General features: G+C 46.3%; 3 protein-coding genes across 3 annotated transcripts; all 3 read left to right on the forward strand.

Moving 5' to 3' along the window:
• The first annotated feature begins 16569 nt into the window (after window positions 1–16569).
• LOC133926270 (GDSL esterase/lipase At5g45910-like) lies at window positions 16570–18421 on the forward strand. The gene is made up of 5 exons (XM_062372116.1): window positions 16570–16924; window positions 17031–17246; window positions 17369–17517; window positions 17613–17886; window positions 17990–18421. The coding sequence occupies exons 1-5, from the start codon at window positions 16690–16692 to the stop codon at window positions 18202–18204; spliced, it is 1089 nt and encodes a 362-aa protein (XP_062228100.1). The 5' UTR covers window positions 16570–16689; the 3' UTR covers window positions 18205–18421.
• A 2069-nt stretch (window positions 18422–20490) lies between these two features.
• Window positions 20491–22171, forward strand: LOC133926272 (GDSL esterase/lipase At5g45910-like). The gene is made up of 4 exons (XM_062372117.1): window positions 20491–20754; window positions 20883–21104; window positions 21231–21379; window positions 21474–22171. The coding sequence occupies exons 1-4, from the start codon at window positions 20493–20495 to the stop codon at window positions 21963–21965; spliced, it is 1125 nt and encodes a 374-aa protein (XP_062228101.1). The 5' UTR covers window positions 20491–20492; the 3' UTR covers window positions 21966–22171.
• A 395-nt stretch (window positions 22172–22566) lies between these two features.
• LOC133926273 (transcription elongation factor 1 homolog) lies at window positions 22567–23144 on the forward strand. The gene has a single exon (XM_062372118.1). It carries the CDS (start codon window positions 22651–22653, stop codon window positions 22948–22950), a length of 300 nt encoding a protein of 99 aa, XP_062228102.1. The 5' UTR covers window positions 22567–22650; the 3' UTR covers window positions 22951–23144.
• The last annotated feature ends 4129 nt before the right edge of the window (window positions 23145–27273 follow it).

The following is a 27273-nucleotide window of genomic DNA, read 5'->3' on the forward strand; positions in this document are numbered from 1 at the left end:
TAGTTGTATACCGAGAAATATTTCTTGTGTTATCTCTGTAGTGGACTACATATTATAATTTGATACATGCATGGTGTGTTGTTGTAAGTTCAGAGGTTGATTAGTATATCAGATTTTGGATAAGGAAGTTGATTCGTATTTTTTATTCTGTCATTACTTGTTTGAATCCTGTTGTTCAGTCTCTATTTCGGTCTCAGTAGGAAATTGCTTGTCATTTTTAGAATATGTGCTATCTGATTTAGTACAATAGCACTGTTCATGATGATATTGTATGATTTTTGAGAATTCTGTCTAGATTCTAATAACTAGATGAGAACTTAGTAAATTGTCCAATCGTTGATGTACTCAATAGAATAATTAGAGAGCAGGACCTTAATTGTCCTAGGACCAATTGTTATTCATTTTTTGAGAGCACTTTTATACACCTACTGTCCAGTTCTTGTTGTACATGTCATTGAAAATTCTTGATTACGAATTGTTTTCATTTCTTATTATTGCATTATTATTTACAACATTTGCACCTTAACCTTATTATGTTCACATAACAGTGGAAGAAGAAGGATTTGTCCAAACTGTGGTCAATATCTTTCATCTTCCCTGTAATGTGTGACTAATAAGACCATTTGCTATAGCCATTGAGGCTATATTTTTTTAGTCCTGTTATGTATTGTATTAAAAATTGCATTATTTGTATACTTGTTTTTCTTTTCAAATGATGAAATTAGAGACCATACATATGACTACAAAGCTCCACTGGGATGGTTATTACACATGCACCTTGTACGTCTTTTTAATATCTCAGTCGAGCTTGCAGCCGTATATAATTATCTCCATAATCTGATGCTAATGCTATTTTCATACTTGTTTTTACATATTTTTTGATGTTAGTGTGATTTGTAGTATATCATTTTTGGATTCAAAAGAGCATGTTACAAAGGATATAAGTCCAAACATGAAGCTATTGCGACATACAACAGTCAAGTCATCCAGACTGAGCTAAAATTGGCTATCTTTGAAAATAAGGAGAAAAAATTTGATTTCACGTGTAAATATGTTGTAATCTTAGTTCTTGTTATAATCATTATGAAAATAGAGCCATTGTGAGCGGGAACATATAGAAGAAAAGATAGCACAAGCAGTGCAGCAAACCCTCTTGCGTGAACAAGGTGCCATAGTGAGTGAACAGGAATGGCCGGCAGCGTCTCCTAATTTTAAACGCTCCAGCCTTAGTGGTCGTCAGAGTAGCTGTGCATCAATGAGAGTTCTAGGAGCTGACCCCATCAACTATCCCGTGGATCTCATCATAGCATAGACACTGTGTGAACTACACATTGGTGCTAAGAACATTGCCATCAAGGTGGCTTTCAGCGTGACTTATCCCTATGGCTCCCATGAACATTTACACGAATGTCCGATACCGAAGGGCTATACCATGGTCGAAGTAGACGAGACAGTTGATCAGTACTGTCATGTTGAGGTGGAGTACCCTACAAAGAAGGGGGCGAGCACTATAGGAGAGAATGAGCACTCATTCATCGTGTGGGAGAAGACTTACATAGTGTTTCTACAAGGGACAGCTCATGAGAACCTCTTCTCTCCATGACACCCTGGGCCGTCATCACCTTGAAGATGTTACTCTCCTTGGCCATCTTCTAGAAGAAGTCCACCTCCCCAGTCATCACCTCGAAGAAGTCTACCGCTCAAGAAGCCAGCGTCATCAAGAAGCCATCCATTAGCTTGGAAAACACGATCAGGTTCTGCAGCATCCAAACAGAAGACTCATCTAGGAAGTTGGTCCCATCTAAGAGGGGTTTAGAATCTAAGGATGTCTATTTACTCATTGTTGAGGAAACCAAAAAGATTGTGGATGCTAGTCTAGACATTTCCATCATCCACCACCACCACCGAAGCCTGTTGTGCCTGAAGATACCATGAAATTTTCATGAATATGACCAAAGCTAAATATACGGGGGTCGCTTCAAGTAAGCCAAGTGACTACGAACATATCAGTAAGAAGCAGGCCAGAGCAAATCAGGTCCAATCGTTCAGGATGCTCCAAGCATTAGAGGCTTTCTGGCTTCTTCTAGATTAACAGCAGAAGAACTAGCACGGCTTACTATGGGAGCAGATATTGCAAAGTTGGATGTTACATGGCCGTTTGAGTTGGGCAAACCTTTGGTCAAACTAGATATATAAAGAAACCTTATAACTCAAATAATTACATTAGTGGTACTTTGAACAGTCCATGCAGGGTTTTCAAGTGTTCCTCGTCAGATACACAGATGAATATTTCCTCAATGGAGATGACTCCTTCTGGGTGCAATTCTTGTAGCTATATGAACTGTACAAGGAAGATGCCCTCAACGTGGCTATAGTCAGAGCATGAACTCTGTAAGTGACTTATGCATATAATTCACGTTATATGATCGTGTACCTTGAAATTGCATTGCTAACTTCTCTCTTTTATAGAATGGAGTTCCGCGCACGCAGACAAGAATTAGATAGTAAAGTAGGATTTATCGATCCTGGACTTGTAAACGAGGAACTTGTAAGGGAGCATCCAGACTTCACTGAGGACTACTTATTGAAGCAGTATCCACTTTCTATTCAGGAAGCAGTATGATGTAAAAACCGGCTTTTCGATACGTAGGGAATATTCATGACTTGCGTTTCCTACTAAATAAAAAGGTTCTATTCATTCCACTTATGAATCCTTTCCTCTTGAAGTATATGAGGCAGCCACCTGACAATAATCTTTGTTGGTTTTATGTTCTTACTTTCATGCACGCATCCAGCTTAGACGGAGACGCTCTTTGATACAATGATCTTGAGGTATGAAATTATATATCGATGCCTTCTTTTCAATTTCTATACATGTTGAAGGACTAATTCTTTCTATACTTCAAACGCTGTGCTTCAAACTATGCACAGGTGCGTTACAACCTACAGAAATACATGCCCTTCAAGAATAGATCGTCAGGTTCTTCCTGAAATATGTTATCAATCCAAACAGTGTATCATATAAATTTGAATATATCATTACGGGCGTGTGAGTATACACAATATATATAAAAAGAACAGTAGAGCAATGTAATAGAAACTCTAAACTTTATTCATTCATTACTGAACTCATAAAGTACAAGCTTCATCGATTACAACACTTTGCTCACACATACGCACATGCTATCTAACTAGTTGACGATCTGGCGATTGTGTCATCCTTGTTCACATGGCATCGTGAAGCCTCTGATTAATTACATTGTCTCTCAGGCTACCTCCGATTAAGCTGCACTGATAGTCGTCATATTGTGATCGTCTCCAAGTCTGCAAGGCTATAGTCACACTCAACAAAGACCAAACAAAGTTATTGCATCAAAAATCAAAATAGCAGTAGATAAAATGAGATTGACAGTCTAGCCTGAGCCTTATGGGTTGTTTATATATCCCAGGTCATCATTCGCTAAACAACCTCAGAATAATGTGTGATTGAGGTGAGCTAAGAGCACAGCACGACATGTAGCTACAACCGGTATGACTGCTAGGCCATGACTAGGAGCCCAACACTGTGCCTAGCTCACTAACTCCCTCTGGCCTCGGACTTAACCTCATCAGCCATCCGAAGGCAACAAGCCACACATGCAGGGTGATCACATATGAACCACAAAGGCGAGGTAATAGTATTGGAGCCACAAAGTCTATAAGCGAGCCATATCAGCCGACAAGCACACATGCATTAGAGCCATGAAGGAGAACACAACACAGTCATCAGGGCAATCACCCATAACATCAAGCCATCGAGGCAACATGCAACAATAGATAGATGACCTACCAACAGGAATTACAGAAGCAACAACAGCGCTAACATGTAAGTCATAGCCAAACAAATAATAGGGTCTCTCATGAAATCAACAGAGCCACAAAGGCAAAGGTGATAATCCAAGAACAACCACAGAGTCATCGCAACATTAGGGGATAACAGTAGGATAGTCAAATGGAGCCAACAGTAGGCAAATGGCAATAAAATCATGCCATCAGGAGAGCCTTCCATCAAGAAAGCAATTACCAAAGGGGCAGCACCACTAACAAGCTCATTAGGATAGCCTCAGCTGCCCTCCAATATGCTCATACCATGCAACAGAAGGTTAGCAACCAGCCATGATATACAGCTAGCCGGTGAACATGAATCATTTCAATGTATCACCATTACTATATCTCATACAATTGCCATAACTAACAGACAGCGGAATCAGCAGATGGGGGCACCTTGAGGAGGAAGCCCACACAACTACCTCGGCCAGCAACATGAACATTAGAATGCCAACAACGAGTTAACAGGCAATAGAGGGTCTCCTAGCATCCAACTCAAGCTATCACCAGGACGAGTGATGGAGAGGGGGGGAAATATTATGCTACCTCATTCCTTAATTGGCCACCGGAGGGCAGTAATGACACAATAGCCACATCTCAATCAGCTGTAGGGAGAGAGACAACAGCCACATATGGCTAATAACCCATCATTCGATAATTGCATCAGGCAACCGCAAACACACCATATGGCAAAGCCCAGTGACAGAAGCATGGAATAGCTTACCAGACCATCTCCACTTGACCACCAGAACAAAAATGGGGAGAAGGAAGAAAAGGTGGGGGGCCTCGGCTTAGTAGCTTTGTCATCGGCCAACCTAGCGATGTACATGAAGCGGCATAGCTCACCCAGCGCCAATGTTCATGGCGGCACGGCTCACCCGGCGCAAATGTTCATGGTGGCACAGCTCACCCGGCTACATGTAACCCATCGAATTGGATCCGCCGGTCTTGTCTGTGACAAAATTTTGGCCTCAAAAGATCATCGGTCATAACAAAAATCAGTGATAGAAAGGAGATAATCGGCATTTGACTCGGCAGCCATTGCAAATGGGTGAGCCAGAGCACATCTCGACAGAATGATGACAGGAGCCCAACACCCAGAGAAATTGACAATGGCTAGGGATAGCACCCACATGGCGGCATGATGGCACGAAGGCCAGGATATCATAGAACAAGCACTGCGGCGGGCACGCACACAGGACAGCCTCAAACGCCATGCACACGGCACAACTCAACGGCGACAATGCGAGCACATCAACCAGAGTACGCACACGCCGGAGCCCTGAATCACTTCAACGATTGCGGATAACACACGCACGCGCCGGAGCCCTGAATTACTTCAACGATGGCGCATAACACACGCAAACCAACGGCAAGCGAAGACACGTGACTCGTCGGCAGCGTGCAGAAGCACAACCCAATGCCAGCGCGGCCAAAGCACACCATCTCGATGGCAATCAGCTCGCAGCTGGCCGGAGCACATCAACCTGCAGCACGGTGTATAAACCGACGAAGCCCATCTCAACGACATGGCACGATGGCTGGCAGAGCTCAACTATACCTCACACAGCCACGGCGCAAACGCCGGCTGGAGCACATTTCAACGGTCATGGAAACGAGGCCGGCCGAAACATAATCTGTAGCAAATCAGAAGGAAGGGAAACACACACGGCACCGAAGCACGACACAGAGGCCAGGCGGCAAGCAAATGCAGTGAGGCACATGGAGACGACGTGGCTCAAGGCCAGCACCATGCGGCAGGGCTCCACCCTCAGATCGATTTGATCTCTTCCTCCATGGCAGCAGGGGGCAAGGGCTCCGCCCTTCCCTCTCTCTATGCGCCCTCTCCACAGATCGATCACAAGTCCTCTATATAGGCGACAGTTAGGGCCTCCTCTCGAAGATATAAGGATCGAGGGTGGTTCCGATTTGGGGGGAAGAGATAGAGTCGGGGATGACTCAGTTAGGGAAAAGGATACGATGGTGGTAGCGGTCCACCAGCCAGAGGAGAGGGGAAAGGGGGTGCGTATGGCCGAGCAGCTCGGGCGCAGGAGGTAGGCAGGGGCACGGTTGGGTGGTGTGGCACGGGGAGCAGCTGGCAGCACGAGCTGAGCGGAGGAGCTAGTGGCGCAGACCCAACCGAGGGCAGCACGGTGGCTTTGCCGGGGGAGAGAGCGGGGTGGCACGGACAACGCAAGCATCGTGGCTCGGCTCGTGGGAGAGGCGGTGGTGTGAGCGTGTGGGAGAAGAAGCACAGGACCCCAGCCCTAGGTTGGGGCAGCTCGGGCAGAGAGGATAAGGAGAGGGGGCCTTGGGCCCGGCTGGCCCGGGAGAGGAAAAGGTGGTGGCTAGGGCGGCTTAGGCCAGAAGAGGAGAAAGGGGCTAGGCCGGCCAAAGGAATGAGGCTGACCAAACTTCCTCCTCTTTTTTTCTTTTTTTATGAATGTATGCTGTGCAAATATACAACAAAATGATGTCGTACATTGTGCTTCTCTGATCTATGACGTAGCAGGTTTAACTTCAAGATAACTCCCAAAACTACATCACTTGGTTCCTATCCACAAATGGGGAATATTCAGTGAGATCAGCCTATAAGGCTCAGTTCTTGACCTCGACAGACTGCAATTTCTTTATTCTATTCTGGAGGGTGTGGGTGCCTCCCAAATGCAAATTCTTTGCTTGGCTGGCGAACCTTAATAGGTTGTGGATTTCTGATTGATACTAACGTAGAGGCTGGCCTTGCAGTCGTCTATGTGTTTTGTGTAAGCATGCCCCTGAGACTGGAATGCACCTCTTTGTCAAATACCGGTCCACACGACACGTTTTTGCCGACATGTCCTTCTTGATCGGCTGACCATCAGCCCATCCAAATCCTTGACCGACTTCCCATCTATGCATTAGTGGTGGACTTCTATGGTTTCCATTCCAGGTATTCCGCCTAAGGTCCTCCAATCGCTCATCATGCTCGTATGTTGGGAAGTTTGGAAGGAGCATAACTCCAGGACTTTTGATCACCTCAAACAACCCTCGAGGCGAATCATCCAAAAAATCAAGGACGAAGCAGCTCTATGGGTTTTTGCTGGTGCGCGATCTCTTGACCACATTATTAGAGGAGAGTAGGTTTTCTTTTCTGGTCTAAGGCCATCCCTTGTTCCGGGGTTTTTCCGGGTTCTTTTGTTTGTTTGTTTTCTATGCCTTGTACTCTCAGCCCATCAGACTCTCTCTTTTTAATATAAAGGGCAGCTCTCCTGCCGCTTTCGTTAAAAAAAAACTACGACTACGTGCTGAAACATTATAATATATTTTTACCTGCATGAGTGCATCTCACGATGCATAGACCAAGATACACCTATTCTATTATCTAAAAAAGCGAGTGTGATGCCCAACCCTGACCCAACAGGTTCAGTAGATCGATTGAAAGAAACACACTCTGCATCATTGGCGGATGGAGAGGAATCAGATAGTGGGCTCATCCACATCTCTCTCCCACTCTTCTTATTCCTCTTCCTCTTCTTCTTCCTCCCTCTTTTATGCTCCTCTCTCTTATCCATGATAAAAAAACATTATTTCGGAAGGTTCAGGGGCCTTCTATTGGCTGGGCTGGAGCCTGCGGCCACGTGGATCTGCCCATGCTCTGCATGCAGATTCCAGCCCATGAAGGATACAGCTTTGCGTATTCATGCACCGGAATGATCGCTCGTGCCACTGCCACCGAGTGGGGGCGATCTCGCATTGATTCCTTGCGAATTCGTCCGGCTGGATTTGCATGGGCCGGTCTCATGGCAGCGATCGAGCTGGAGCCCGGAGAGTTTTTTTTATATTTTTTCAATTAAAAATTTAAATAAATAAATTTCTCGTGGAAAAAATTAAAAACTAGATGCCTACCGCCCTCCAAGAGACGGTAAGTGAACAGTATGTAAACAGTAAACCTCAATGAACAGTACTTCAAAGTTTAATTTTGCTAGTATCTTCTCTATTCAAAATAGTGATGTTCTGTTGCTCCAAAAATTCTAAAATTTTTTGTACGTGTTACACAATATATGTGCAACCCGTTTTAATTGAATTCACCCAAAAATCCTATGTAGAATTTAAACTAAAATTCTCCAAAAAGGCTACTTTTATAACTTCTAGCAATTGTTAGCGCCTCAAATAAATTTCTAAAAATCTGGTAAAATTCACTAATATTCTTCTTATGTGATGTGATAATTTCTAAAATTATTTTTAGCACTAGGTTTATATATGTTTGAATTCAAATTAAGTTAAAAGAAGAATATCACATGAAATTATAAAAATACATATAAATAGTGCATTACAAAGAAATCCACTTTTTTACCATATAATCGGGCTGAAAATAATTTTAGAAATTATCACATCACATAAGAAGAATATTAGTGAATTTTACCAGGTTTTTAGAAATTTATTTGCGGCGCTAACAGTTGCTAGAAGTTATAAAAGTAGCCTTTTTTGGAGAATTTTAGTTTAAATTCCACACAGGTTTTTTGGGTGAATTCAATTAAAATGGGTTGCACATGTATTATGTAACACGTACAAAAAGTTTTAGAATTTTTGGAGCAACAGAACATCACTATTTTGAATAGAGAAGATAGTAGCAAAATTAAACTTCAAAGTACTGTTCATTGAGGTTTACTGTTCACGTACTGTACTACCCGCCCCCTCACAGGGTTGTAAGGCTACCGCCCACTGAGAGAGCGGTAAGAGACTTTGGGACTGCTTCCCGTCCTCTCAGGGGTGGTAGGCGTTTAGTTTTGTAATTTTTTTCACGAGAAATCTATTTATTTAAATTTTTAATCGAAAAAATATAAAAATTAAAAAAGCTCGAGCCTGGAGGTCAATCTGTGCAGACTTACGTGATATGGAAGTGAAGAAGCTCGTCAGGTGTGCGCGCAACTTCAGAGTTCAGAGCGCGAAGGCGTAGTACAGCGTGCCACCTGGCTCAGCTTCGCTGGAGCAAGAACCACCGGGACTCCTTTGCTGCTTCTGAGGTGATGGAGGCGGCGCCTCTATGGTGGCTCGACGAGGGGCCGTCGGATCGAGAATCGGACGGCTCAGATGAAGACCGGGAAGAATTTCGAAGTGCATCATGAATGAGATTATGCGAATGATCTCCGAGGGTTCATGCGAGCATTGAACCGAGCTAGTGATATGTCCAAGACAGTAGACTAACCCCTGCGAATTTGTCGGTGGTGTTCGGTGGGAAAATGCAACTCTGTATATCCTTACGTACATATGATCTATTTTCGTCGTCTTTCTCTCATATCTGATACTCATTTATTTATTTGTCCTATCGTCTACTCTATGATTTTTTTTTACCTATCCTCATGCCCTGCTGAAATTTTCGTTCGTGTTTGGTGGCTTGTCAGTAATTGTCACATACTTGGCTAACTCTCACTTATTTGAGCACAACGATAATTCCCTTTGACCAGGTGCTCTTCAATGTCGACCAGAGTGTCTATTCAAATAAAAAAAAGTTAAAGATTCCGATAGCGTCATGATGTTAATGTTAATGCTCATGCATATATTATCAGATAACCTAGTTTCAAAAAAAAGAAGAAGAAATATCTCGTCAGAGAAAGAGCAATAAATAAATATTTGGTTTCTCTGACGAGTAGTTCGGTACGAGGTTGTGACTTTGGCAAGTAGTCGCGGATAAGAAGAAGATTTCTTTAGCAAGATCGTAGGAGAAATGGATTTCCAAATTTCCCTGACAGACAAGCTGATCTCTCACTGAATTCGTTAGATTAAGCCCATTAGTTAATATTTTTCAGACCTTTATATAGAATCCAAACTGATCAGCACAGGAAGCGTCTAATCACGAGCACTCCACGTCAGTACGGCTGGATCGATGGGCCTTGAAGCTAAACAAATCAACGGACGACATCTCCGTCTAGTTAGCTAACGTGTCACCAGCAGTCATCCACAGCACTGAACTGACGGATAAACTGTCTGCCTCTGCCCTGTGCCCTCTGGCGTCCTATATGTGCCGCTGTGATAACCAATCGAGACTTTGATCACATTTCAGAGGACTGATTGACTGACGAACAAAACACCTTTAGTTTCCCAGGACGCAGGTTGCAACCAGTAGCAACCTCCTTTAGTCTCGATCATTTTTTTTAAAGAGGGTACACATCTAGCCATAAAGAGACTGAGAGACGCCTTCGGAGATGGGAGCCGGGGATCGATCCAGGGTCTCCCACTTGGGGACAGCCTCCTTTAATCTCGGTCATTAGTTGCATGCAATCAATTGTCCATATTCATGACGCGAACAGGCCACCGATTGGATTAACCAATGATAGAAGTATCGAACAATTGAACAGAAGAGGTGCCTCGATCATGTTCATATATTGGTTTGGTGAAAAAAGATGGATGCAATGAGGCATCGATCTGATGTCCTCCCAAGAAAATAAAAAATCTTAGGCATCTGATGTGATATGCATCTGCACAGTTTCATCAACTTATATGAGTATATGTGGTGCAAAAAAAAACTTATACGAGTGTATGGTGAGGTAGCATAATTTGAAAAAAAAAATCTGTATAATTTTATGCATTGCATTTTCTTTTACAACAACAATTTTAGCGGAGCATATATTAGCCCCAACATTTTAATTGAACTCTCCTACAACATTTAAATTCAGACATTCGATTTTTAGCACGAACCATCAAGGTTGCTTCCGGGACACTCAGCCCGAACCTAATTTCGGGCGTTAGAAAAACGAACGAATAAAGGAGTTAGCCAGCCGGAGGTTATATTGGAAGGTTCGTGTGTTAGCGAATAATGCAAGAAAATAAAATGTCTCTGCATGCTAGCTGCTATACCTGTCCTGATTTATATGAAGCGGCTCGAGTTGTTGGAGTTCTTGTTCGTTTGGTGCGCGTACATACAGGCTCCAATTATATATCGCAGGGGTTCTAACCGATTAAACAAGTACAGTAGTCTGATTGTTTTAGAAGTAGATGTTGATTATGTGATGATGTGTTTGCAAACCTTTTCTTGGAATGTGTGACAGATGAAGGAACCCGGAATCGGAATCGTCAAAAGATGTGCTTTGACATTGGTCTCTTTGTCACTCTCTGGAGGAGTCATAAGGATAACCTTGTTAATGCTACGTAGTTGCTGAAATTATTTTGATCCCATTGATGGATGGATGGAGGGATAACATTTTCTCTGAATAAATCTGACAGTTTGATCATATATACTTAGTACTCTATACAATCGCTTTATCACTCTATGGTGTGGTGTGATGGACCCCACCACTGACGCTAACTTCGAGCTCAGCGTCCACCAACTAGCCATCCCCAGAGTCTCCCAAGCCATCTCCGGTGCTTTCTTCTCAACTTTCTCCTTTCGCGCTAGCCTTACACCTCGGCGCCTCCTTAGTGGGCAGGTCTAAGGTTCAACGCTAGCTCCACGATTCCCCACTCTCCGCGTCCTCGGTCGAGCGGTCTCCGTTGTTGCTTATGCTCACCTCGCCGAGCCCTGCAGCCACAAGGTTGAACTCGGAGTATAAGGGGAAAGTAGTTCTCCGATCTAAGGAGATCTAGCCTCCTCACTGCCCTGCTTCTTCCTACACCTTTCTGGCCACCGCTAGTGCAGTATCACCGACCAGAACTCCACTCATCCGCAGCTCCGGTCCGGTGCTGCTCCCCCCCCCCCCCCTCGCATTTCTTCTCTTCCTCGGTCCACCACCGCCCCGTCCCCATCCGCGGATGTTGTGAATGCTGTGGAGCCCGGCTGGACTTTGGTCACGGCAAGACATTGTCGCTAGCAGACTGTTGCGGATCACCAAAACCCTAACCCTCCCAAACGCAGCCTGCCGGCGACGCTTGATGGTCGCTGCCTGAACTGCCTATCTTGGACGCACTGGCGGGCGGACTGCCGCCTTCCACCAAGGTGCTTCTATAGTAAGGGGTTCCGGCACCATACCAAGGACTGCAAGCGTTCAGGTTCGACTATCTTCGGTTTGTCTAGGTCCGGCCGTCGTCAATTCCGACGTGTCTCTTGCCGGTGGGCTCCACTCGGGTTGGCTCAGCGGCCGGCGTTGACACGCATCCCTCTTCGATCGGACATGACCACCAGAGCTCTCGGGCGGCCTCCACTCCATCCCGCTCGGCTACCATTGGGGCTACCCATCCTTGCTCCCCCACGGGGGCCTTGTTCGCTGCTTCTCCGCAGATCTCCTCCGATGAGATTGTTGTTCCCGGTCCTGTGTCGCCACCGGCGTGCTGCATTGTGCCATGGTGTGCTGCTTTTTTTGAGGGGGAGGGCCGACTCCGCTGGGCGTTGTTGGCTTACGCTGATCGCGCTCGTCGGGACTTCTTGTCTCACGATTTGTCCGTCATCATCTCCGGTGCCTTCGGTGTCCCGGCGGATGAGTCCAACGTCTCAAGTTTCTTCCCAGACAAGTTATTGGTTGTTTGCCGTTCATAGGCAGCAGGGACACCATTCTTGCCGCCAGCGGTAGGCACTTGCTGGCGGATGTCCACTGGTTCTTCCGACCGTGGACGCGGCTAGCCTATGCATCAAATGCCATGCTGCACTATTGCGTTGCCATCTCCCTCAACGGTGTCCCTCCCCACACCTGGTCTGTCACCACCGCGCAGCACCTCCTTACCACTGTTGTTGAGTCTAGCGGCTCGAGGACAACTCTGGCTTGACAGAACAGGAAGACCTCACTGCCCACCATGTCGTTGCATGGTGTGATCGACCGGATAGCATTCCCGGTGAGATTGTCATGTAGGGTTCGAAGCCTTACAACGACGTTCGATACATGGATCCAAGCATGTTTATTCAGGAATTTACTGTCATACATCATGGAAACCAAGGTCCTTGCCTACAATGTCTCCATTTGGCTAGTTTCTTTGGTGGAGTTTTGGGTCCCTTCTTCCTCTAGCAACAATGGCACAGCGTCATCGGGTGATGAGGTGGGGTATTGACGGTGTGGGATAGGATTGTCTTTCTCCTGGCCGGTGGCATTCCTACCTCTCCCGATTTGGTGGCCGGAGGCTCTGGGAAGCCAGCTAATGCTTCTAAACACAACGTCCGTTGGGCAGCCGGTGTTCTTCCACCGTCCTTGGACTCTGTGTGTATCCCGTTCGGTTCACTCCAGAGTGCGTCTTCCGAGGACCTGGCCACTCGTACGCCTGCCTGCATTGCACAACCACCTTTCGGCGGGTCAAGGCGGAATTTCCAAAGCCTGTGATGGTGCCCATTCCCTCCCGTGACTTAGCACTGTTCAGGGTCTTTGACGCCATGACTGTGGAAAATTGTTCCGGCATCAGGTCCACAAGCGTCGTCGACCCCCAGCCTAAGGCAGGTCGACAAGTTGTGCTGGTGTACTCTAGGCGCCGATGTCGTTCGAGAATCGTAGGAAGCTCTCTGGAACATGTCTCCTCCAATCCTGTGACCCCCAGTCGGCTTGCTGTCCCTACCTCTGGGTTAGGCCGGGTCTCTTCTTCGGTCGGGTTAGATGTCGTGGGCCTTGGACGCATGCCCCGTTCACGCTTTGGGCAGCGCAACTCCATGCGACATATTGCCAGCTGGCTGAGGCGTGGTGCTTATTGTCGGACGCCCAACAGTTCTGCCGCGCGGTACTGCCACACGGTCGGTAACTCCATAGAGTCTAGCGGTGCAACTTCGGTTTCTATGACATTCAACACCTCTGATGTGTTGTTGGACCCTTCATCCAGAACCTAACGATGCAGATTCATGCTCCTCTAGCCTCTTCCCCAAATAGCCACCCCTCCATCTAGAGCTCGGTTCATACTCCCTGGAGGAGTCTACGCTTGGTTGCGCATTCTACAATCTCAATAGTGCGCCCATCCAAGAGAGGTGAATTCTTGCTGATGCTCCTACACAACATCACAAAGGAGTAGATTCCTTAATCCTACTCGTCAGCTGGCGCACTTGGCTGTCACACAATGACATCGTCTTCAACAGCCGATACAATTCATCGGACGATCTGGTTGCACTCATTCAGTAGGATGCGGATAAGTGGTGTTAGGCTAGAGCAAAGAACCTCTGCACTCTCTTGGAGCATCTCAGTAGTTTCGGTGCCCTGGCCTAGCAAGTGCTTTTCTACATCCTCTAGTTGTTTTGTTCCTTGTATAAGTTCATTTACAGTCTCTTCATGATCTGCCTACGGTCGTTGTATAAGTCACGCTTATGATATTTTCTTCTTAATACAAAGATGCGCAACTCTCCTACTTATTCGAGAAAAAAAAATCTATGATGTGAGGTTGATAGAGAAGTCACAGCACTGTGACAACATATGATAGTTCATCTGAAATTCCAAATCAAACAGTCTGACGATATGCTATTCCGTTAATCTTGTTACATTTAAACGTAGTTTTCTCTCACTTTGGATAATAACGAACTGCATCTGCATGGCCTACCCAGTGCCTAGTTAGCTCAGGAATTGGCGTGGCATCCACCGGGCCAGCTCCAATAGTACCCGAGGCTTCCTCCATGGTGGAGTTGTTGTGGCCTAGCTTTTGTCGTCCATCGTGTAGGTGTCATGGAGATTCAATTCAAGCACTACAAAATATAACTAACAAACAGTTTAACAATCTTTTTCTTCACTGTAAAGTCATATATCAAATGCTTTATATAGTTGGTATAGTATACATAATATCATGGCCAAATATATTGTGGGTGGACGCAAGCAGATGCTGCCCAAGCTCCTTGCCTACCTGTTGCTGACAATGGTGTTTGACCTGCTACATGTTGCCTGAACCGGGAAAGGAGGAAGAAAGCAAGGGTAACGTCTAACTGACACAAACACATCTAGTGCTGTTCAGCTGGCTGATGTGTAGCCAGCTTTCTGTTTCAAAACAAGCACAGCTTTTTGGCCATTAATCCGAACGACTACTTGACAATCATGGAATGTGAAACCATGCAATATCAAAATGATGATGCTATTTGCATGATAGGTTTTGGTTACCTAATCAAGTTCTTAAAAAATGGTTTATTAGTAGTTTGTTAAGTCAACAGATGGCAAATGTGCCTTGTTGCATTGTAAAATGAAAAAAAAAATGTTGAGGAAGAACAAGGAGAAGAGAAATGATTTGAGAGTTCGTAATAATTTACAACTACCTTCTCAAGTTTCTATGCTGTATTTGCCGAGAAATGCAGAATTCGGCAGTAACAAAGTTGGATTCAAGTATATTTCTACCTGCGCGAGGTGTCAGTTGTATAGATTATAGAAGTTAGTGGAAAATAATTAGGGAACAGAAGTGGGTGTTTCAATTATGAAATGCTCCTACTAGAGAAGCATCAACTCAAACAGTTTTTTTTAGCATCACAGTTGATCACGGGAAACTACACCATGGAGCCGATTCAGAGCAAGTCATCCTCATCATCTCTTCCTTTTTTCAAGCTTTTTTTTAAAGATGACATTTATATCATCTCCAACAGAAACTCTAAAAATCCATCCCTATAACATTATTACAGTATCTCATATCACTATTACAGCATCTTCTATTTTTCTATTTCCAACAGACACCATATTTCCTACCTTCTATTACTCTTTTTCTCCCTCGGATCCACACGCATATACTATAAACAGTATTTACAGGAGCTGTTATTTGGCTGCAACTTTGCGGTGTCCCTGGTCCATCCCTCTTTTACTGTAGCAAAAATGGTTTGCAATCTTTGTTGGAAATAATTTGATAGTTGAGATCGAACCATATTCTACTGTAGCACTCGAAAAGGTAAGAATATAGTCTCCGTTAGAGATGGCTTTACGAGTAACTAGATATCTTTCCATTAAGATAAGAAGTACAAAACTCGAGTCGGCTCAAACCTGAGTAGTGATGGTGTACGCAGCACCTCCTACTACTTGAGCCATCCTTAGCATCTCATGCCGAAAATATACAAACTTCTCCTCTAAACAAAAGATACATCTTAAAACTAAAAAGTAGTTACCAAATGCAGTGCAGGATTTGATATCGATATGATAAACATAAGAAAAATAAGAGAGGAGAGGGAGAAGAAAAGCAGCTCATGTTGTCTCCCAAAAAAAAAAAAAGGCAGCTCGTGCATGCACAACAACCAAGTGGTAGTAGTAGACTAGTCGTTAAGCCCGATGAAGATGGACACGAGGTGGTCTAATGGCGTAACAGCTACACCCCAACCCACACCATTAGCGTTCTATATAGAAGCATCAACATGGATGGTTCAACTCAAACAGTTTTTTTTTTCTTTGTAGCATCACAGTTGATCACGGGAAACTACACCATGGAGCCGATTCAGAGCACAAGTCATCCTCATCATCTCCTCCTTTTTTCAAGCTTTTTTTTTAAAGATGATACTTATGAGTAACTAGATATCTTTCCATTAAGATAAGAAGTACAAAACTCGAGTCGATGGCTCGAACCTGAGTGGTGATGGTGTACGCAGGCACCTCCTACTACTTGAGCCATCCTTAGCATCTCATGCCGAAAATATACAAACTTCTCTAAACAAAAGATACATCTTAAAAACTAAAAAGTAGTTACCAAATGCAGTGCAGGATTTGATATCGATATGATAAACATAAGAAAAATAAGAGAGAGAGGGAGAAGAAAAGCAGCTCATGTTGTCTCCCAAAAAAAAAGCAGCACGTGCATGCACAACAACCAAGTGGTAGTAGTAAACTAGTAGTTAAGCCCGGTGAAGATGGACACGAGGTGGTCTAATGGCGTAACAGCTACGCCCCAACCCACACCATTAGCGTTCTATATATAAGCAGCAGGGCCTTGCAAACATCTTCGTCATCCGAATAATCGCAAAGCTTCCAAGCACTTCTGCTGTTCTGCATACCAGCAATGGCGGCTCAACTCGTCGTCGCGTTTCTCTCCGTCTCCTCCGCCTTCTTGGTCGTCTCCGGCCAGAAGTTCAACGCCATCTACAGCTTCGGCGACTCGATGTCCGACACGGGCAACCTCTGCGTGAACGGCCCCCCCGCTGGACTCACCCTCACCCAGCCTCCCTACGGCGAGACGTTCTTCGGCCGCGCCACCTGCCGCTGCTCCGACGGCCGCCTCGTCGTCGACTTCCTCGGTACATACTCTTCGCACACGTTATTAATTTCAAACGTGTCGTTTCCCTCCCAAAAAAACAGAGCACCTCACTCTGCTCGCAACGTGACGTGTCGTGCGGTGTGCAGCTACGAAGCTCGGGCTCCCGCTGCTGAAGCCGTCGAAGCAGGGCGGCGCCAACTTCAAGACCGGGGCGAACATGGCGATCATCGGCGCGACGACCATGGACTCGAGCTTCTTCCAGTCGCTCGGCATCGCGGACAAGATCTGGAACAACGGCCCCCTCAACACCCAGATCCAGTGGTTCCAGCAGCTGATGCCCTCCATCTGCGGTTCGACGAAGGGTACGTCATCAATGCCTTGCCAGCCATCCTCTGCCCATCCCAGCACTCGCCATTAAAACGCATGGTCCAGGGAAGCCTGAAGTGGTTGCTCACGTACGCCATTAACGTTGCATGATTCACAGCCTGCAGGTCCTACCTCTCCAAGTCACTCTTCGTCCTCGGCGAGTTCGGCGGCAACGACTACAACGCCCAGATCTTCGGCGGCTACTCCCCGGAGAAGGCCAGCGGCCGGAGCCCCACCATCGTCGACGCCATCGGCAAGGGCGTCGAGGTACGTAACAAGAAGCAGGCTAAATTCTGCCGCGAACTCAACTTCGTAACAGTCACTGATCGACGACACGATGGTTAAATATTCGTTGGCTGCAGCAACTGATCAGCCTCGGCGCGAGGTACGTCGTGGTCCCCGGCGTGCTGCCGGTGGGTTGCTTCCCGATCTATCTAACGCTGTACCAGACCTCCAACGGCGGCGACTACGACCAGTACGGCTGCCTGAAGCGCTTCAACGCGCTGTCCGTCTACCACAACTCGCTGCTGCGGAGCAAGGTGTCGATCCTGCAGGGCAAGTACCCCGGGGCCCGGATCATGTACGCCGACTTCTACAGCCACGTCTACGACATGGTCAAGAGCCCCGGCAACTACGGTAACCAAACGCCGCCGCTTCCCTTCTCTTCTCCTCCTCTCTCCTCTTCTGGCATCGATGAGCAGCAGCTCGATGACATGAAACCATGCCTGTGCGTGTGCAGGGTTCAGCACCAACCTGAGGGCGTGCTGCGGCGCCGGCGGAGGCAAGTACAACTACCAGAACAGCGCGCGGTGCGGCATGCAGGGCGCGTACGCGTGCTCCAACCCGGCGTCGTCGCTGAGCTGGGACGGCATCCACCTGACGGAGGCGGCGTACAAGAAGATCGCCGACGGCTGGCTCAACGGTGCCTACTGCCACCCGGCCATCTTGTCCTAGAGCTCCAGAAATTAACGATTAGTTGGTTGGTTGGTTTGCTCCTCAAGTTGGGGGAGGGGATCAATTGTTTTTAACTGGAACAAGAAGAAGGAGATGGAGATGATCTGCGAGAATAATCGTAACTTTCTCCTGTTTATTATGTGACAGATATGCTAATGCCAGTTGTGTAGTGTGCGATTTGGAAGCTATTTATGTGTTGCAATTGATTTTTTATAAATCAGACTCCCTCCGTTCTTAAAAACAGAAGCCATTTTAGAATATGTGCAGCTAAATTTTAAGATCTTTGACCAATGATATGCAAAGGCAATCAAGGTTCATGGCCAACAGCTCAGTCTTTCGTTAGATCGAGTTATCCGAGCAGGATGAAGAATGAATCAGTAAAGTAGTTCTGTGCGAGTTGAGAAGAACTCACCAAGACTACTGCTCCCTGCAGTTATAAATACATGCTGTTTTATATAAGACATGGTATCTTATCACTATTTTCTATTAAAATATATTATAAAATTCATTTAATTTATGATATTATAAAAATATTTTTCAAAACAAATCTACACATATAATTTTAAAGTTTTAAAACTAAATATTTTAAAAGTTATTATTAGTCAAAGTTTTAAAAGTTTGATCGAAACTTTTTTAAAACGACATGTATTTATGGAAGTAGGTTCCGCATGCACCCACCGACACTAAGACCCAAAACACATTTTAGTCTTTTCAGTGTAACAACAGTCACCTATCTGTCGCCAGGAACCACTCGCAGAAAATCAGAAAAACACAGAGGATCGAAACAGATTAAACGCATCCTGTGTTGCAGAAAGTACATGCTGTTCCAAAGACTTCAGTTTCAAGTTTGGCCAGAGACAGCCAAGATTTGAATGCACCCTCTTTTCTTCATCTGCAAGCCAATAAATCAACCATTTCTTTTCCCTGGAACGAGGAATGATGCGATGGTCTCATGAACTCGGCCCCTGGCAGGCCAAATCCGGAACGCCAACCATCAGTACCAGATGGCCGGCAAGCCTTCAAAGCGTCCTGTCCGGTACACCGTGCACGGCGAATGCTTCCAGTTTCCGTCTCCTCTCCGTACTACTGACCAATCGAGAATGGGGCGGCCCAGCCTAGGGAAAAAACGGGCCTGTCCCACCGACGAGGCCCAGTTCAGCAGAAGCCCCGCGACGCCAAAACGTGCGGTAGTGGCACACGCATCGACGGACGTCATCCCGTGGAAAGGAAATTCTATGAAATTTGGTTTTATAGAAAGATTCTTTTTTTATATTACATATCTTTTTTTTTCTCTCAGTTATATGTATCCATTGTTGGATCAAAGAAAGACAGTATAGATTAGAATCTTATAAAAATCTTTCGATCAAAGATTTTATAAAATTTTCTTCAATCCCAGTGGCTTCCGAAGGCTGCTTTTTCGGGGAAACAAAGGGGATATGTACTCAACGGGTATTTATGGATGTATGATCTATTTTGTTCATTTATTACACTCATTCAATATTTATATATCCGTTAAAATTCGTATCAGTACGGTGTCAGTTGGTCAAGAGATAAGTGTAGTTTTGCATTTCTTGGACCGGCCGGAGACGACGTCTGGACCAGATCACCAGTTGCTGTTCCGATCGTTTTCGCCTGCATTGCGTGTCTGGTTTCCAGGATCCGGGAGATGAGATATGAGATGAGAGATGCCGGCGAGCACCTTAAGAAAATCTTGATCAACGTGTAATATACTACACCTAGAAATAGTTTTACAAAAAAATTTACATTCACATGCGACATAGATGGCAATAACTTTACTTTACGTGCTGATCTGGAACACCGGCTAAATGTTTCCGGAGGGCCACCGGCTGGAAGAAAATTCTATAAGATTCAGTCTTATAGAAAGATCTTCTCTTCTCTTGTGTGTATCGTGTGTACTTCTACTTACTCTCAGTTATACGTATCAACTATTAAATTAAAGAATGACGATATAAATCAAGATTTTTCGATGAAAAATCTTATAAAATTCACTTCTCCACCGGCTACCGCGTGCGCGTGAGACGTACGTGCGCCGCTGCAACCTGGAAGCGTCCAAACAGCATTGAACCGAGGTTATCTCGAGGTGGTTCGGCAGCTGGCCCGGTGACTCTGCTCGGCGATCAGCGTGGAGATCGTGTGAGCTAGCACGCACACGTGGAAGTGGAACGCTCACCGATCGACCCAAGTTGAACGGGCATGCCGCGACGATATATACGTGCGTGTGGACGTAGCCGCGGCATCTCTGATCTGTGCAAGCTGGCTGTTCGGTCATGGCTCGCCGAGTCCTGGTCGGCGTCTGCCTCCTGCTCGTCCTCCCCTGCTTCTTCCTGGCATGCGCCGGCGCCGGGCAGAAGAAGTACGAGGCCATGTTCAGCTTCGGGGACTCGGTGAGCGACACTGGCAACATCTGCGTCAACAAGTCGGCTGCGGCGCAGCTCCTGCTGACCATCGCGCAGCCGCCCTACGGCATGACCTACTTCGGCCACCCCACCTGCCGCTGCTCCGACGGACGTCTCGTCGTCGACTTCCTCGGTAAGTACTATATACGCTCGGACACGTAATTAAGGATCAACAATAATTGTCCCATATGCAGCTACTATCTAGGACGTACTTAATCCGGTAATCGTGTCCATGTGCATGCCGGTGCACGTCGAGTGCAGCTCAGGAGCTGGGGCTGCCGCTGCTCCCGCCGTCCAAGCTGCACGGCACGGACTTCCGCAAGGGCGCGAACATGGCCATCGTCGGCGGGACGGCCCTGGACTTCGAATTCCTCAAGTCCATCGGCCTCGGCTACCCGATCTGGAACAACGGCGCCATGAACGTCCAGATCCAGTGGTTCCGGGACCTGCTGCCGTCCATCTGCGGCTCACCACAAGGACATGGTGAATACACCCACACTGTCACATATGAGAGCACTCTGATATCTGATCCGAGCCTTATGGTGCGCAATTAGGCGTCTGAAAGTTAATCCGCATGCGTAATGAATCCGTAAAACTTGTCCATGGCAGGCTGCAAGGTCCATTTGGCCAAGTCCCTGTTCGTGTTCGGCCCCTTCGGCGGGAACGACTACAATGCCATGCTGTTCTTCGGGTTCACCGTGGATCAAGCACGGAACTACACGCCAAGAATCGTGGACAACATCGCCAGCGGTGTCGAGGTAATTAACCAGCTTAGTTACCACACACGGTGCATGAAAAACTTAATTACAGGGTGCTAATCGGCAAGCGTTCGATTGATCTTCTCTTGTGCAGCAACTGATAGAGCTGGGTGCAGTGGACATCGTCGTCCCGGGAGCTCTGCCGGTGGGGTGCTTCGCCGTCTACCTGACCATTCTCCCAAGCACCAACCCAGCCGAGTACGACGAGTTCGGGTGCCTGAAGCCGCTCAACGACCTGTCGAGGTACCACAACTCTCTGCTCCAGAGCAGGCTCGCCGGCCTCCGGGCCAGGCACAGATCGGCGAGGATCATGTACGCGGACTACTACGCCCAGATCGAGCTGACGGTGCACAGGCCGCCACTCTTCGGTTTTAGCAGCGGCGCCATGACGGCGTGCTGCGGCGCCGGCGGCGGCAAGTACAACTACGAGTTCGAGGCCCGGTGCGGCATGAAGGGCGCGAGCGCCTGCGCGGACCCGTCGACCCACGAGTCCTGGGACGGCATCCACCTGACGGAGGCGGTGAACAGGCAGACCGCCGACGGCTGGCTCATGGGGCCCTACTGCCACCCTCCCATTCTGCAGTAGGAACACGGTGCAGGTAGCTATGCATATCAGCATATGGATCGATGCAACGTCGTGGAGGAGTGGAGTTGGGCAGCTAGAGTAGTATGCTCGGCCCGTCCGTACAATAATTTGTGAAACCCTGCTCAGTGCAGATCGGTCTGGCATATCGGTTATCCATGTGAGATGAACCAAACAATTACTCTGTTTCTGCACAGTGACAGATCCAGAGTTATTTTCTTTTTTCAAAAAAAAAATCCTATTTCAATATTGTTTTGAATTTTAAAAGAATTAAAACACAACAATTTTTAAGTTCTTTAGAACGGCCTTTCAATGTACTATATGAGTCTAGATTTATAATTATTTAAAACATACATATATATTTACTATTTTTGGATTTCAAAATTATAAAAATATAAAAGTTCACGGTTGGGATGCCTTCCTCTCATCCACTGATGCGTGGGGTCCAATCCAAAGCAGGTTCCGACTCATCCTCGGAACACCGGAAACAGCGTATCCAAGGTGTCCAAATCAAGGTCGAGTCGGATCTGTTCGCCACTCCCGTCGATCGAGGCCTTTATAAGCCACGCCCAGGCCGCCCCGACGTAGCACGACACAACTCTCCGCGTCCTCCCGTCCATCGACTCGACTCGCCGACTGCTTCGCGAGCACGTACGCGCGAGATCTGCCGGGGCATCGATCACCAGCCATGGGGAAGAGGAGGTCGAGGAAGGCGTCCAAGGCGACGGCGCCGCCCAAGAAGTTGAAGCTGGACACGGCCTTCGACTGCCCCTTCTGCAACCACACCGGCAGCGTCGAGTGCAGCATCGACCTCAAGCACAGGATCGCCGTGGCGTCGTGCGGCGTCTGCAATGAGAGGTACTGCACCGTCGCCAACGCGCTCACGGAACCCGTCGACGTCTACAGCGAGTGGATCGACGCGTGCGAGCGCGCCAACGAAGGCGTCGTCGTCCGCCGGGGCTACGCCGACGAGACTGACGATTTCTGATCGTGAATGCCACAGTTAGTTTCAGGCGGTTTGTGACAAAGATCCATTCGGCCCTCAAGCTTGTTGCCGAGTTGGATACTTGGATATGATTGCTTTGTTTTTGCTTCTCTGCAAAAATTGTACATCAATGGAATAAAGATGAGAGATGTAATTGTCGAAGATTTATTTCTGACAATATGTCAGTAATTGAACCAGGTACTTCTGAGATCAGAGATCGAGCAGGAAATAAGACACACGATGTATATAGCTTTAGACTCCCGATGTGGAGTAATACCCTACGGTCTCGAGTAACAGTAAGATGGCTAGACCTATTACAATAAAATAGATCATATCTAAATTAATTTAAAGTTGAAGTCGCCGAGTATCTCCACTGCTAGGATTTTGGTGCTTATGTTGAGTTGTGTATGCGTTGCTCTGTTGTGTTGCGAGTTGTCCTTCCGGGGGTTTGGATCCCCATCTTATATAGGGTTCCTGGCGATGCCCTAAGTCTAGCCGTAGTTGATATGCCCTAAGTCGGCCAAGGCAAAGACAGTCGAATCCAGCTTGGATACTAGTCGTACTCGAGTCGGTTAACTCGATCGAGACCTTCTTAGTATAGGTTTTCGTGATCTCCGAGTATACCGGGTTTCGCAGATTTGGATCCGCAATATCCAGGGTTGTCCATCAGGTATACGATGTACCTTATCCGTATATGGTATACTCGTTATACGTATATACCATATAGTTAGATATTCAACAGTAGCTCCTTAACTCTGCTCAACAGGGAGGATTTCCACAAGCGTCTATTCGAGTACTGCCAAGTCTAGACTTGGTCGAGCAAGTTAGATCAAACTTGTAGTCGAAAGAATTGAGCAAGAAAAAGTCTTGTTCCAAGTATCGAGCGAAAACGCTATTGGGTCGAGCGTCGTGCCATTGTCCTCACTCAAGAGTCAAGAAAGACTTGAAAAATTGACTTCTCGACATCTATCTCTGAGTAGAGTTAAAAGAATCTCCAGAAGAACTGTTTAGTATAAACGCATTTAATGCATTCAGATGGCGTGCAAAAATCCACACGATGCCATCATCCCATCTTTTACGCCGAATGAGGCGCCATAGTAACGCCCAAAGTATTTCTGAAACAGAAACGGCTTCTAAAATTCATCTCTAAAAAGGAGACATCTTCCGAAATTCATCGTGAGATGAGTCCTATTTATCCCCCGGACGAAAGATTTCACCATCCAGTCTCTTCAACTTTCATGGTTTGCTTGCCCTAGAATTTTTTGTCGTTGTCTTTTTTCTTCTGCACCACCGCCTTTACTCGAAAACCCGACCTTTAGCCTCAATCCAATGGCGGGAACCTTTGACTGGGTTGCCCTGCCGTTACGGGTGCTGGACGTCATCTCCAACAAGTTGTTGCATCCGGAGGACTTCGCCTTCTTCCGCTGTGCATGCACCACCTGGCGTGAAGTGCGCAGAGTAGTGGAATTTGCACCCTAGATCCTAAAGGGTCCCTTTGTGCACGACGACAGTGTGGTAGAAGTGCACTGCCTGGGGAGCGACACAGTTTTTTATCTTCGTTTTCATGGTTTGGCTGGTGATAGCTGGGAGATAATCGGTACCTCAAACGAGCTTTTGATTGTCATCGAACGGGGGTGTCAGATCAAGGCCAAGGTGATTAATTCAGTGACTCGATGGTTCTGCGACCTTCCTCCGCTTTCCTAGGACGCATTATAGGTAAATCTGGAAGGATGCGTGGTACGAAGGGATGGGAGATTATTCATCATTGTCATTCCGAGGATGCCATGCTTTCATCTTCAGATGACAAAGGGAGTGCAGGTCTATATTGTCAATGGACCACCACAATGGTTCCAGATTTCTGACAACGGCAGTTGTGTCTATTCTTGAAGATGTCTGTTGCAGACTTGTACATGGTTGCTGCTCCCCTAGCTGCAATACATATGAGGGCAAAGCATTAGTAGACACAGAAATAGAAGATTTGTCACTACTCTCATGAGGTTCATGCCAAGAAGGGACAGGAGTAGGAAGAAGAATCATGGATTCTGTGAGAGTGATAGAGTGAGATTGTGAAACTTTGCGATAGGAAAAAGGAAAAATGTGTTCATCAAAGACTACATCTCTGGATATGTAGACTCGAGAGGTAGGTATATGAAGACACTTGTACCCCTTGTGCATATCACTATATCCCAAGAATACACGTTGTTGTGATCGAAATTGAAGCTTTCTGGAGTTATAGGGTTGAAAGTGAGGCCAGCATGCACAGCCAAAGGTGCAGAGCATATTGTAGTTGGGTTTTACTCCCAGCAGTTTTTCCAGAGGGGTTAATTTACCGATGACTCTAATTGGGAGACGATTTATGAGGTAACAAGCTGTCAAAAAAGCCTCATCCCAATAACTCAAGGGTATGGATGCTTGAGATAGCAGTGTTAATCCCATCTCTATAATATGTCTATATTTCCTTTCTACAGAGCCATTCTGTTGATGAGTGTAGGGACATGAAACATGGTGTTCAGTTCCCACTTGTTTAAAGAAAGGATTGAGCTTTTGATACTCACCACCCCAGTCAGTTTGCATACATAAGATTTTCCTATCTAGCATCCTTTCCACATGCTTTTGAAATCTCTCAAAGACATGAAAAATATCATATTTGTTTTTTAGGAGATACACCCATGTGAACTTGTTGAAATCATCTTTAAAACTCACATAATATTTATAGCCTCCTGAGGATCTATGGGCAGGACCCCAGACATCTAAAAAAACAAGTTCCAAAGGTCCAGTGGAGACACTAAAAGACTTTGGGAAAGGTAGTTGATGACTCTTGTCTTGTTGACAGGTATTACAAACTGAATTATTTGAATGACTAGCATGACAATCTAAATTATTGGAGTTCAAAACATGCTGGACAACTGACAACGAAGGGTGCTCGAGACGATAGTGCCAATCTTCAGGAGACAATTTGACACTTGAAAGGACTTGTTTCGATGAAGATGGAATTGGATAGAGCCCCCTCTCACATTGGCCTCGAAGAAGAGTTTTCTTCGTTGCAAGATCCTTCACAAGAAAGAAATTTAGGTGGAATTCAAGAAAAACATTGTTGTCAGAAGCTAATCGATGGACAGAAACAAGGTTTTTGGTAGCACTAGGAACATGAAGAGCATTCTTTAGGCTTTGACTTTTTGATGAAAAAGCAATAATGCCATGACCATGATGAGAGATGGACAAACCTGATCCATTTGCAGTGTGAACTTGCTCCTTGTCGGTGTAGCGTTCACGGAACATGAGTTTGTCTAGCTTGCCAGTGATATGGTCAGTAGCCCCGGTATTAGTATACCAATTGGGGTCTACACCATAAGAGTGATTTGTCAATACCGTCATTGCTTGGACACGTGAATCCTCCCCTTGGAAGGCATGGTCGAAGCGATGCCAGCAGTTGGCAACATCGTGCCCAGTTTTCCCACACAACTGGCAAACGTCTCTCTTGTCCCTGGTGCTGCTGGTTTTGTCATTGTGACCACCACGCTGATGATTCCCATGGCTGCAACCACGACCACGATTTTGCTTGTTGCTAGTGCCATAGCTACCTCATTGGCATGCTGTGAAATTTGCTAACGCGTCACCCATCTAGAGCACTGCATTGTTGTGATCTTTGTGCATCTCGAAGCTGATGAGGTAGGCATAGAAGTCGACGAAGTAGATGGGCTCCTGTCTTGTGGTCACAAACATCACAAGGGAGTCATATTCGTCATCAAGTCCGGTGAGCATATATGTGACGATTTCCTCATCCTGCATTGGATGATCAATAGCAGCGAGAGTGTCAGCGTGCATCTTCATCTTGTTGTAATATGCTGCCACTGTCATCTCCTTCTTGTAAAGAGTAGCCATCTGTACTCGGATCTGCATGACCCGAGCTCTGGAGCGAGTGGAGAACATCTGCTCTAGTGTGGTCCAGACCTCATGTGCAAATGTGAGGAACTAGACTTGAGCGAGAACTTCTTCAGAGAGAGATGAGAGCAACACACTAAGGACCATCTGGTCTTTGTGAAGCCACACCTGTTACTCAGGATTTGGCACCAGGGATGTCTCTCCTTCAGTAACAATCTGTGCGGCTGTTTTTGTCGATTCTTGTGTAGATCCATCGATGAAGCCGAGAAGTTGGTGGCACAGACTAATAAATAGAGAGGAAGAGATAGACATAGAGAGAGTAATAGAGAGAGTAATAGAGAGAGGGGAGATAAATAGAGAGATAGAGATAGAGACACAAATTAAGAAACGCAGAGAGAGAGAGAGAGAGAGAGAGAGAGAGAGAGAGAGAGAGAGAGAGAGAGA

Source organism: Phragmites australis, chromosome 8, assembly GCF_958298935.1.
Source record: "Phragmites australis chromosome 8, lpPhrAust1.1, whole genome shotgun sequence".
In the NCBI taxonomy this organism is placed as follows: Eukaryota; Viridiplantae; Streptophyta; class Magnoliopsida; order Poales; family Poaceae; genus Phragmites; species Phragmites australis.